This window comes from Macaca thibetana, chromosome 3 (genome assembly GCF_024542745.1).
Source record: "Macaca thibetana thibetana isolate TM-01 chromosome 3, ASM2454274v1, whole genome shotgun sequence".
NCBI classification, from domain to species: domain Eukaryota; kingdom Metazoa; phylum Chordata; class Mammalia; order Primates; family Cercopithecidae; genus Macaca; species Macaca thibetana.
Genome location: NC_065580.1, coordinates 31,347,187 through 31,360,048, shown reverse-complemented (window position 1 = coordinate 31,360,048; position 12,862 = coordinate 31,347,187). Strand labels below are relative to the sequence as shown.

At 48.7% G+C, this 12,862-nt stretch overlaps 1 protein-coding gene across 2 annotated transcripts; it reads right to left on the bottom strand.

Moving 5' to 3' along the window:
• Positions 1–6,152: 6,152 nt before the first annotated feature.
• On the bottom strand, positions 6,153–11,041 carry PAX4 (paired box 4). 2 transcript variants are annotated; one of them, XM_050782574.1, is made up of 10 exons: positions 11,029–11,041; positions 10,516–10,646; positions 9,995–10,210; positions 9,600–9,675; positions 8,871–8,996; positions 8,564–8,646; positions 8,134–8,203; positions 7,285–7,340; positions 6,877–7,018; positions 6,153–6,327 (listed from the first exon to the last, which is right to left on the bottom strand). In XM_050782574.1, exons 1-10 carry the CDS (start codon positions 11,039–11,041, stop codon positions 6,188–6,190), a joined length of 1,053 nt encoding a protein of 350 aa, XP_050638531.1. In that variant the 3' UTR covers positions 6,153–6,187. The 2 variants fall into 2 exon arrangements, with proteins under 2 accessions (XP_050638531.1, XP_050638532.1); XM_050782575.1 differs by lacking the exons at positions 6,153–6,327; positions 11,029–11,041 and adding an exon at positions 6,379–6,548 and having other exon boundaries at positions 10,516–10,662.
• Between the last annotated feature and the right edge of the window lie 1,821 nt (positions 11,042–12,862).

Sequence of the window (12,862 nt, the reverse complement as noted above, 5' to 3'; positions counted from 1 at the left end):
TGTCTGTTGAAACTTTGAAACAAGCATTGACTTCTGTGTAGTTGTAAAAGTTCAGATGGCATCCTCTAATAGAAGCCTGTTTTATCTATATTGAAATCTGTTGTTTCGTATGGCCACCTTCATCAGTGATCTTAGCTGGATCTTCTGGCTCTTGCTGCAGCTTCTATAATATATCAACATTGGCTGCTTCACTTTGCACTTTTATGTTATGGAGATGGCTTCTTCCCTTAAGCCTCATGAGCCAACCTCCGTTAGCTTCAAACTTTTCTTCTGCAGCTTCCTCACTTCTCTCAGCTTCATAGAATTGAAGAGAGTTTAGGGCCTTGCTCTGGATTAGGCTTTGGCTTAAGAGAGTGTTGTGGTTGGTTTGATCTATCCAGGCCACTAAAACTTTCTCCTGTCAGCAATAACGCTATTTCACTTTCTTATCATTTGTGTGTTCACTGGAGTAGCCCTTTTAATTTCCTTCAAGAACTTTTCTTTTGCATTCACAATTTGCTAATAACTGTTTGGCAAAGGAGGCCTCGCTTTCCACCTATCTTAGCTCTCAGCAGGTCTTCCTCACTAAGCTTCATCATTTGTAGATTTTGCTTTAAAGGGAGAGATGTGTGGCTGTCCTTTCTTGAACACTAAGAGGGAATTGTGGGGTTATTCATTGGCCTAATTTCAATATTGTTGCCTTAGGGATTAGGAAGGCCCGAGGAGAGGGAGGGAGAAGTGGGAAGGACCAGTCCCTGGAGCAGTCAGAACACACATCACATTTATCAGTTAAGCTCACCATTTTATTTTATTTTATTTTATTATTTTAGGCAAAGTCTCGCTCTGTCACCCAGACTGGAGTATAGTGGTGCAATCTCAGCTCACTGCAACCTCCACCTCCTGGGTTCAAGGGATTCTCCTGCCTCAGCCTCCCAAGTAGCTGGGATTATAGGCACGTGCCGACACACCCAGCTAATTTTTGTCTTTTTGGTAGAGATGGGGTTTCACCATGTTGGCCAGGTTGGTCTCAAACTCCTGACCTCAGGTGATCCACCTGCCTCAGCCTCCCAAAGTACTAGGTTACAGGCGTGAACCACCAAGCCCAGCCAAGTTCACCATTTTATATGGATGTGAGTTGTGGCGCCCCAAAACAATTACAATAGTAACATCGAAGATCATTAATCACAGATTACCATAACAGATAACAATGAAAAAGTTTGAAATACTGCAAGAATTACCAAATTACCAAAATGTGACATGGAGACACAAAGTGAGCACATGCTCTTAGGAAAGTGGTACCAACAGACTTGCCTCAAACCTTCAATTTGTTTAACAAAATATAAAAATAAAAAAGCAGTATCTGTGAAATGCACTAAAGCAAAGTCAAAGTGCACTAAAATGAGGTGCACTTGTGTAATGAAAATAAAGTGATGATACCAAATCCTAGTTAAACTTTTCTTCCCTGCCCAAGGCTCAGAGCCTGAGGTTCCTTTTCCCTTTACCCTTTACTAATAAAAGAGATGAAGAACTTTTTTATTTTTATTTTTTTTGACTCCACCCAGGCTGGAGTGCTGTGGCACGATCTGGGCTCACTACAACCTTCGCCTCCCAGGTTCAAGCAATTCTTCTGCCTCAGCCTCCCACGTAGCTGGGACCACAGGCTCCTGCCACCATGCCCAGCTAATTTTTGTATTTTTAGTAGAGATGGGGTTTCACCATGTTGGCCAGGCTGGTCTCAAATTCCTGACCTCAAGTGATCAGCCCACCTCGCCTCCCAAAGTGTTGGGATTACAGGTATGAGCCACCACGCCCGGCCAACAACTGTTAAAGTGACACCAAAGACTAGGACCAAAGTGAAACTTTCTCCTTGATACAATCAGAATTGAAAGGGGGTTGAAAAGGGAATAATTTTCTCACTTCTGACTCAATATTATTTGAATCAACATACACACGCCTCCTGAAGTGTTCTTAAATACCAACAGTGCTGCCTATTCCCCACTTTGGAAAATTTGCCCCATACCATAATGAATGTCTGATTTTTAAATCTGTTGACAACAGAAGGCTGAAACTGGAACATGAGAGAGATTCAGTTTGGATAGAGGAAAATGATTTTATCTTTTGTAATTATATCACCCCTCAAGAGATATAAAAGAATTTTTTTTAAATTTCAGTCCAGTAATAGGTGAGGTAAGTGAAAAGTAGAACACTGGAGTTCAGGGCATTTCCTTTCCTAGAAAGCATTAAGAATAGGCCACTTGCTGGATGCAGCGGCTCACGCCTTTAATCCTTGGGAGGCCAAGGCAGGAGGATCACTAGAGCCCAGGAGTTAAAGACCAGCCTGGGCAACACAGGGAGACTTTGTCTCTACGAAAAACAAAACAATTAGCCGGGCATGGTGGTGTGCTCCTATACTCCCAGCTACTTGGGAGGCTGAGACAGAAGCATTGCTTGAGCCCGGAGGTTGAGGCTGCAGTGAACTGAGGTTGTACCACTGCACTCCAGCCTGGGCAACAGAGAAATAACCTGTTTCAAAAAAAAAAAAAAAAAAAAAAAAGATAGTGCTCTATTAACCTTGAAATTTCATATCCACATATGTGCAGTGGGATACACTCTTCAGAGCGATAGGACCTTGGAGGTCATTTAATGCCGAATCTCTCCCTCAGCATTCTAATCCCCCCAGCTACCTGCAGGGGATGTGTTCTAAGACTTCCAGCATATACCTGAAACCACAGGTAGTACCATATCATACATACACTCTTTCTTCCTATACATACACACCTAAAGTTTAATTTGTAAATTAGGCACAGTAAGAAGTAAACAATAACTAATAATAAAATAGAATGATTATCACAAATGCCACTATCACTACTCTTGCACTTTGGGGCCATTATTAAGTAAAATAAGGGTTACATGAACACAAGCACTGCAATGCCAAGACAATTATCTGATAATCAAGACTGCCACTGACTAGTGAGCAGGTAGCACAGACAACATGGAGATACAAGACTTCTCAAGCTACTCAGAATGACATGCAACTTAAAATCAATGGGTTGCTTATTTCTGGAATTTTCTATTTAATATCTTCAGACTGCAGTTAATCACAAGTAACTGAAACCCAAAAAGCAAAACCATGGATAAAGGGGGGAATACTGTACACACTCAGATGCATGGGCACACACACACACACACACACACACACACAATCTTATGCCCTGTTCCCCACATGGCCAACTGTCACAGGATACTTCAGGTGTTGCTTTTCTGGCTGGAAACCTCTGTGGCTGGTGGTGCCTTTGCCTGAGTTTTGCTCAGGCTGCTGGGCTCATTCCACAAACTCGGCGTGGCAGGCTGCACTCAGCTTGTACTACTGTCCTGGATCCCACACCTGCCCAGAGTGAGCCAGGAGTGGAGCAGTGAGGGTTATGTGAACAAGTGGGGGGTATAGCCACTGTGCACAGTCAGACATCCTGGCTGTTGTGGGCAGGCAGCTCCAGGTGCTGGTACAGATGCCGGCTCTGTGCAAGGCTTCAGCAGGACCACAAGCAGCATCCACTGCAGGTGCTGGAGAATGCAGTGGTGCCTGGAAGCTTGGAGATGCCAGGAACTGCAGGGCCCCAAAGAGGGTATCACAGCCCTGGCCTGGGGAGCCCCTAGGTCTGGGGTCCCTGAAGGGCCACAGCTCTTCTCTCTTTCTCATCACCCACAACATGGTGAGAGTGTGTGTGTGAGTGTTTCAGTTCTGTTTGTGTTACAGCTCTTTCAGTCCCACCATTTGGTGGATCTGGAGTTTTTGTCCCATGTCCAGGAAGAATGAGGTATGTGGACAACTGGAGGGTAAGCAAGGTAGAGAGGAGCTTCACTGAGCAACAGAACAGCTCCTTTCCAGAACAGGAAGTAGGTAGCTCCTTTCTGCTGGCAGGTCATTCCAAATAGTTGAGGACACCTGAAATGGGTAGCTCCTTCCCATAGCTGGTAGTCCCGATGTCTGTGTGACTCTGGCTGAGTCTTGGGGTTTTTATGGGCTCAGAAGAGAGGAGTGTGTGCTGACTGGTCCATAGGTGGCCATGGGTAGGTCTGGAAAAAGCACCATCCGATTGGCCAAAGGGTCATCAGTGAAGTCCTCACTCTGGGCCTCCTACTTCACCCAGAACTGGCAGCCTGGCCCCCAGGCTTCAGGCCATTCCTGGCTTAAAAGTGGGGTTTCGCTGGGGACTTGCCCCTTTCCATCTAGGAAACTGCCTGCCTCCCACTATCAACATGCTATCCATGGCACCCAGGCTGTTTGTCCTAAGGGGTGCCTGCAGGCCCACACCAAGATGCCCTCGGTCCCCTCCCTCTGGCCTTTCTCCTGCACTTGTTGGCACCCAAAGTCTGGAGGGGGCCAAGGTGGTAGGGGGGCTGGTGTGTCTCTGTACCACCCAGAGCATGCACACACCCAGCCAGGTCGTGACAGCACCCAGGTGCAGCCACAACTTTACTCCACACCCGAGTGGGCTCTGGGGGCAAGGAGAAGACAGGGAGTAGGAACAGGCACTTCTGAGCCTGTGGGGCAGGGGCTTCCTGGGCCCCTGAGAATGCAGGGATGCCTGGGTTTGGATCTATGGCTAGGCAGCTGCAGCTGTGTCCAGGAGCACTGGGCTCCCACCCTGCCAACTTTGTTGGGGGCATGGCTCCTGCCTGTTCCGGGTTCCCGCTGTCCCTGCAGAGTGCACAACCCCAGCCGTGCTTCCCCCTCTGAAGCCAGCATCTTCACAGCAGTGACTCAAGATGGGCTGCCACCACCATCACAACCATGAGGCCTCAGTTGAGACAGCTCCTTCAGTGACCGATGTCGGTCCTGTCGTTGAAGTGAATGAATGCTTGTTCTCAGACTGCACTGTGCAGATTGTCAACCTCATCTCTTTCTGTTCTGCCTAGCAGGACCTCCAGCTGGAAAGTAGAGAAGGCAAGACAGGGGCAGGATGTGCTCTATTACCCTCAAAATTTCATTCTAGAGCTGTGCAGTCCCATAGAACTTTCTGCAATGACTGAAATGCTCTATAGTCTTTACAAGCCACATGTAACTATTGGGCATTTGGAAAGTGGCTAGTGTGAGTGAAGAACTGCATTGTTTTTCCTCTTCTTCTTCTTCTTCTTCTTCTTCTTCTTCTTCTTCTTCTTCTTCTTCTTCTTCTTCTTCTTCTTCTTCTTCTTCTTCTTCTTCTTTTTAATGTGAATTACATTTAAATAGCCACATGTGGTTGGTGGCTACTTATTTAACAGCACAGCTCAGAACAGCACAGCTCAGCACAGCACGGTATTTGATAATGAAGAGGCCTCTTGAATGACATCTTCTGGATCAGTACCTATCCCAGATAGAAGTAAACAACACCCCCCCACCTCCACCAGCATTGCACCATCATTATCCATTCCCTGCTTTTCAAAAGGGAAAGAACTTGGAAGGATAAGCCTATCCTCCTTTCGAATATCCCATTCTTCACCTCCTTTCCCCCATATTCCTCCGTTTCTCCACATCCTGAGACTTCTCAGGAAGGGCCTAGACCTTTATTTGAAGGGACAGAATTGAGAAGATTTAGAACTCACTGCCCAAAGAACGAAGCAAACATGCCCCTGGAGCATGTATAAATGAAGCACATATAAATGGAAAGCAAAATATGAAAAATGGCATTTCACTCTGCTTGCTGCTATGACAAAAATACATATGCAATTAGGGAATGAATGTCTATTTTCTTAGATTAAGGAGTTACAGTAAATTTTCTTAGATGCGGATATAATATTGTGATTATGTAAGACAAGTTTCTTGTTTTTTGGGGATGCATGCTGGAAGATTTAGGAATAAAATGCCATGATATAATATCAGTGTGTGTGTGTGTGTGCACACACACACTTGTGCATACACGTAGACATACGAGCCCCCAAACACCAAGATAGATACATACATAATACACATATAGATACATACATAATAGAGTAGATAAATTGATGCATTGACAAATACATTGTTTAGATACATATATAGCCTACACACATACATACATACATGCATAGATTGGAGGATAAGATACGTAGATGTAAATAAATGATAGGGCAAACTGTCTATAATTGTTAAATATTAGAGTGGGCATAGGGGTGCTCACAGGGAAAACATGATGGACAACAGAACTACTGCTAATAAAAACTGCTTTTATTACTGCTGAGTGGAGGCCTCTTAAGGCCAGTGTGAGAAGTGGGTGGGTGTTGCTTCACCAGCCCCTCCAATCAGGTAATATGCCAGAGAGGCATCGAGGCAGGGCCAGGCAAGGTCCACACAGGAGGGAGCAATCACAGGAAAGAGGAAGGAGCCACAGTCTATATGGGCAAGATGGTAAGGACAATGGGCAGGATGGTATTAGATCCTCCCTATGCCATCTCCTTCCCATTCCTGCCTCATTCCAAGCCATACAGTAGTGGGCAGCCAGGCCAGAGCAGGGCCTCACAGCCACTAAGACTGGCCAGGGGACAGTGGGAGGAAGGGCAAGGAAGGCAAAGCAGTCCTGAGTCCAGGGAATTCGGCTGTGGGGGCAAGTGGCCTGTGGGGACAAATAGAGAGAGCTTGGGGTTATTGTTCCCATCCCACCTCTCAAAGTCGCTGTGGGAGAGAGACTGAGACATCAGTTTCCCATCCTGCATATACACACTTGAATCCCAATCTCACACCCTTACCTGCTATGGCTGTCAGTGATACCATAGACTCAAGGGTTACTAGTCTCCCTAACTTTGTGTACCATGCATAGAATAAGAAAAGCTGTATTGAAGTTCCTTTGATGACCCCCAGTGGAGATCCATGCTCTCCTGGAGGTTGGATCAGTCAGCCCTCCCCCATATCCTGCAGGACTGAGGCCTGGCCTGAATTCTTACCCCAGCAGGGCTTGAGACAGGCTTTAGGTGGGGTGTCACTCAGACACCTGTCTGGTGCTGTTGCCCAGCACAGCTGATAGCAGGAAGGACCCAGCGGTTCTAGGGCAGGCAGGACTGCTGTGGGCACACTGCCAGGGGACTGCTAAAAGAAAGCAAGAGAAGAACCTCAGCTTCCAGTGATGCCTCCAGTAGAGAACGCCGGGACCCCAGAGCTGCCTGCCACCCAGGTTGTATCCTGCACAACAGCAGAAGGCACCGTTCACATAGTAGACTTTGGGGATAGTACTTTCTCAACATAGACTCTGTGGGGCCCTAGAGAGCCAGAGATCCTGACTCAGGCCAGAAATGGGAGAGCCCGTGAGCCCTTCAGTCTTCCCACGGCACAGACTCCCCTCTCCTCCCGAGTACCTGTGCAGAGATGATTCCTGGGGCAACTCTTGGTACAGTCAGCCCCTGGGAAGCACCTATAAAATAAGAGTGAATCCACTCAGAAGGAGGAATTGGGGCCGGGTACGGGAGGAGTGTGGTGACAGGCAGGAAGGTTGGATGCCAGGAAACAACCACTTCTAGAAGGGGTGGGAGGAGATGGATATTTTAACCCAAAACTGTCCTCTTCCCCAAGACAGGTCCTTGGGAAACTGGAGAAGAATGATTAAATTCCAGTGATGGTACTGGGGACAGTGCAGCCTTAAGAACGGGGACTGTGTGTGCCCAGCATCTGGCACATGGTCTGGCACTTGGGAGATGCTGAGTAAATGTTGGATGGATGGGTGGATGGATACATAGATTAATGGAAAGATGAATTGATGGATGCATGGATGCATGAGTGGGTGGATGGATGCATGAGTGGATGAATGGATGAATGCATGAGCAGATGCATGGATGGATGCATGGGGAGATGCATGGATGAATGGGTGGATTGATGGATGGATAAATGGATAGGTAGATAGGTGGGTGAGCAGGTGGGTGGGTGACTGGCTGGCTGGTTGGATGGATGGATAGATGGGTGGATGGATAAATGGATGGATGGATGGAGGGATGGATGCATGGATAGATGAGTGGATAAATGGGTACCTGGGTGGATGGCTGGGTGGATGATGCATGGATGAATGGATGTGTGGATAGACGGATGGATGGATGGATACATGGGTGGATGGATAAATGGATGGATGAATGGGGGATGGCTGGCTGGCTGGATGGATGGATGGATGGATAGATGAATGAGCAGGCAGATGGATGATGGTGTAGAGAAATCACCTGGCAGCTGCATTTCCCACTTGAGCTTCTCTTGCCGGCGCCATTTGGCTCTTCTGTTGGAAAACCAGACCTGAGCGAGGACAGGGACAATGCAGCTGGATGTACTTTACGCTGCCTGTCACCTGCTGATCTCACCACATATTCCTAGCCCGAACTCAGAATGTTGGCCCTTCCTTGGGCCTGACATCCTCCCTCCATGCTCTAGCTTTTGCTCTCTGGCCCCTTCCTCAACTCAAAGGTTTGGGTTGGGGAAGAGAGGAGAGCAATCAGCAGAAGGTGAACAAGGAGGGTCTCGTCTCTGATTGTTGCTCCAAACAAGTTTGTTTCCACCTTCTCACCTCCCCTCTCCACCTCATTGGAACCCAAAGCCCTGGCCAGCACAGACTCTTCTTCCTTGTGGTTTGTGCACAGTGTTGCAGAGCTCACTCACCCTCACAGTGTCCTCAGGCAGAGAGGTGGCAGCAGCCAGCTTTCCACGGGCCACTGAATCAGGATACTGCCCACGCTGGAACTCTGTGGAGATTGAGGGTCACAAAGTAAGGGCACCGGGAGAGGAGCAAGACATGGGTCTCCCCTCAGGCAACACTCCCCACCTGCTACAATCCCAAACTACCTTCCTCCTCAAGGCAGGGCCACTCACAGCCTGCACCTCTCAGCCTTTGCCCACAGACCTCAGGGCCACTGTCCCTGTGTCACACCGAGGACTCTCTGACCCTCCATCTGCCCCAGCCCAGCACCTTTCTCCAGTGCCTCTGCTTGGCTTGGGGAGAAGATAGTCCGATTCCGGTGGCCGGTCCCTGGGTGGGGACCCCGGGGAGTCTCAGAGCCACTGTGGGGAGTGAGGAGAGCTGGAGCCAAAACAGCTGAAAAGGAAGACAACAGTCTGTGGTGGTTTGCGATGCTGATTCCTCTGGTCAGATGGGGTCCCTAAGTCCCTGGGGCTGCAGCTGGGTGTCTCACCATGGGTAGAAGAGCAGAGCCAAGTTGGCGGGGCATTCACAGTTACTTAGAGGTCACTGCAGGGTCACTTGGTGGAAAGGGTTCTCAATACCGTGGTGGGGTGTATGCTTAATGTGCGGGGCTTTGGAGGGACCAGTAGCAGGCTTGGGCCAGGTGTGTGTGGTCCCAAAGAACATGAATGATGCTCTAAGAAGCTATGCACAGAGCAGAGGGAGGGTATGAGACTCAGTCCTTCCTCTTCTTCAATAGATCCTGTGAATCCAGGGGCTGGGGGACCTGGGTTCTGTTCCAGGGCCTGCCATCAACTAGCTGGTGACCTTGGGTAAGTCACTTCACTTTTCTGGATGTCAATTTTCTTCTGCTGGGAGAGAATAAGACTCACTGCCTGGTCCTCCTTATTGGGTTGTTGTGAAGATGATCCAAGAAAGAACGAGAAAAGGCTTTGAGAACCATAAAATGTTGGAGATTCGGCTCTGATTAGCCCTGGGGACAACTCCAAGACTCACCTGGTGACCTGAGCTGTGTCCACGGTAGTCCCTGGTCCTCCTGTAGCGCCCGCAGGACTCGGTTGATGGAGGAGACCTAGGAGTGTCGGGGTGTTGAGTGGAGAGATGGTGCTCAGACCCAGGGCTATACCCTGAGGACATTCCCCTTAATATCCTTTTTCCTGTCTGTCTCCACCCACACATTGTTCCTAAGGGCAGCCTCATCTCTCTCTCTATGCTTTCTCCTTCCCAATTATCTTATTACCACCACTTTTCAAAAGAAAAACGTATGGGTCAGAAGAGCCCAGGAGCCCTGTCACCAGCCTGGGATGCCCTCATTGCCAAATAAGAAAGGCTATTTGTCTCCCCAGAAAGCCTGTTTTCCAGCCCCATTGTTGGAAGGGAAGGGTACTTACGCTGGGAGTCTTGTCCTGGGTGCAAAGCCCTTCAGCACAAAGCTGGCGTTGGATTTCCCAGGCAAAGAGAGCTGGACACTCACCCTTCAGCTGGGCAATTCGAGCCACCACAGGGGGTGTAGCCAGCCGTGGCTTGCTTCCCCCAATGCCCTTGGGCTCCAAGACACCCGTGCGGTAATAACGCCCTAGGATCTTGCTCACACAGCCGTTAGATACCTGAGTCAGGTGAGAAGCAGGGACAGGTGAGGCACAATGGGCAGAAGGAGGGAGAGTGTCCCTGGGACAGGAGGAGGCTACAAGACAAAGCCAAGACTTACTGGACCAGGCCATGGAGTTGGGAGTCCAGCCTCACCTTTGAGGGTCTGAAGTTCCCCTTTTCAACCTCCAAGAGGATCTGCCAGGAAGTGACCCAAGTCCCAAAAGCCCTCAGAGCCTGCAACAGCCCCAGGCTCTTGCCTTCAAAGGAGCCCTTTCTCCCTGCTTCCTGTCCCCATCACTGGGTAAAGATGCTGGCCCATTACCTTAAGGCTCCGTGAGATGTCACAGGGCCGCATTCCACGGACTGCTAGCCGCACAATCTGCTGCCGGGTATCCAGAGGCAGGGGCCGGCCATTCACAAAGAGCCCCCCAAGCTGGTTCATGCTGCTGATCCCTGGGCGTGAGAGAGAGGTATCCACACACCACCTCCCACTGCCCTGCCCACATTCGGAGAGGGTCACTCAGGCCCCTCCAGCCTGGCTTCCCAACGCTGAGTGCATCCTCTCCTGGGAGACTGCATCCTTGCTGCCCCCAGGCTGTCAACGCAAGCCACTTTCTTTGAGAGCTGGCTCATGGGTGAGTCTTTGTTCCTTGCCCATAACCTCTGACTCTCCTGATCTAAGGGAAGCAGGACAGGGCAGGAAGTGAGGGGCTGGAAAAAACTTCTCCAGAACATTGGCCAATGGCAGATGAAACAGTTGATGGAAGCAAAGCCCTGAGGTCTTCCCCTGTCTCTGTCGTCCTCCGTGTCTTCCCACTTCCCCCAGGCTCCTCACCGTCCTGCTGCATGCTCCAGGCTGACCCTCCTCGGAAGGATGAGACTCCAGCAAAGTAGCCTTGGAAGGGAAGTTCCTTCTAGGAGCTCCTTTTTCAGCTTGGGGGCTCTCTGCAATAACGGGGGGTTATTTGGGTGAGGTCTTTTGCTTGAAATGGTCCTGGGAGGTAGTATTTTGTGATAGAGGGTCAGGTTTCTAAAATTTGCCAGTGAGTTGGCTAAAATTAGAAAATTCTAATTCCTTTAATTTAAACCTTTGTGTGATAAAAACTAAAACACTGAAGGTTGGCTGAGGACTGGATCTTTCTTGAAGTCCTGATAAGGGGCTGGGAGGATTGAGAGGGTTCTCATTTCCCACACATTCATTACAAAAGGTTGGGGAGGTAGAAAGGGATGATGCTTTCAAAGGCTCAAGCTTTCCCCTTTCCAAATGGACAGCTGTTGTCTCCAACTGCTGCTAAGTTTCTCAGCCCTGGATGACACACCTGAGCCAGAGATTCTGGGGTCCTCAAGTTCAGGGGTCCACCTTCACTATTAGGCAGTCCTTATTTGGGCTCTCCAAAATGCCCAGCCAAATGCTGCACTTCAGAAAGACTTGCTCCTGTTTTTTTATACTCTCCAGGAAGCTCTGAAGAAACTGGGACTCAGCTCTACCCCCCAGGCATTGAGGCTCTCGTCCTACACACTGGGCATAGAGATGAACATGCCTGAAGAGCCGGCTTCTCCTAGGACGCACATCTCTTAGCATCTCTAACCTGCTGAGATTGTTCATTCCTGTTAACTCGGAAGAGTTCTAGATCTCAAAGTGAAGCTTCAATTTCAGAGACCACCTTTATGGTATCAGACACTCATTCATTCAACTAACATTTATCAAAGACATATTGAAGGGAATGGGAAGCAGGAGAGGACTGTCTGCTGATGAATACAGAAACCGTCATGAGCCCAAGAGAGTCTCTGAGCAGCAAGGGACACAGGTCCCACAGGCCACCATACCTCTTCTACTTTCATCAGTAATTAATGGGAGTTGAAGATGCCTCCTTTCATGCCTGGAACCCTGGTAGTGCTGGAGGTCACCCCAAGGAACAACTTATGCATAGAATTTTCTTGTAATAAGTGTGCCATCTGGGCTCAGTTAATTCATCTGCAGTTATATGCTGAATAAGATATTAAGCATGAGCACATTGCTGGTTGTTCAGGATGAAGGCAGTAAACAGAAAAGGGTAAAGTCTTTGCTCTCCAACAGATTACAGAGCAACTGGAGAAAGGAGACTAGCTCTGGTGAAACAAAGAATTACAAGGAGTTTGGAATCCAGAGTCTACTTATTAAGTTCAGTAGCTAAATTGGCTTTTACTCACTTGTTTCTAGGTAGGTGGAGGCACAGACCCCTTCAAATTCTCATCTTTCCAAAAGGTTGGGAAGTAAGGCAGAGGTTTTCCAAAGAGAAAACTGAGGCACAGATTGGCATTCCCACAAGTCAGGGGCTGTCCAGAGAATAAAACTCAAGGTTCAGAAGTCAGTTCCTCACCAGAGGCTACAATTTCTGGCTCCTAATCCTGGGCTCTCTTTCTCTGCTCCCGCCCCTGCTTCATGTTTGTGCAATTGCCGCAAAAACAATGGAGAGAGGAGAGTCAAGCAGGGACTGTAAAGGGCTGTGGCAAGACAGGTGAAGGAGCTCAAAATATCAGCCAAACCCTAAATCCTTGATAGGATTCAGTTCTCCTACATGACCAGAATTCAAAGGAGCAGTAGGGATGCAGGTTCAGTATCCAAACCTAAATAATCTCCAAACCTAAATCATTATGTCCCAACTCACAAACAGAAACCCCATTCCCAA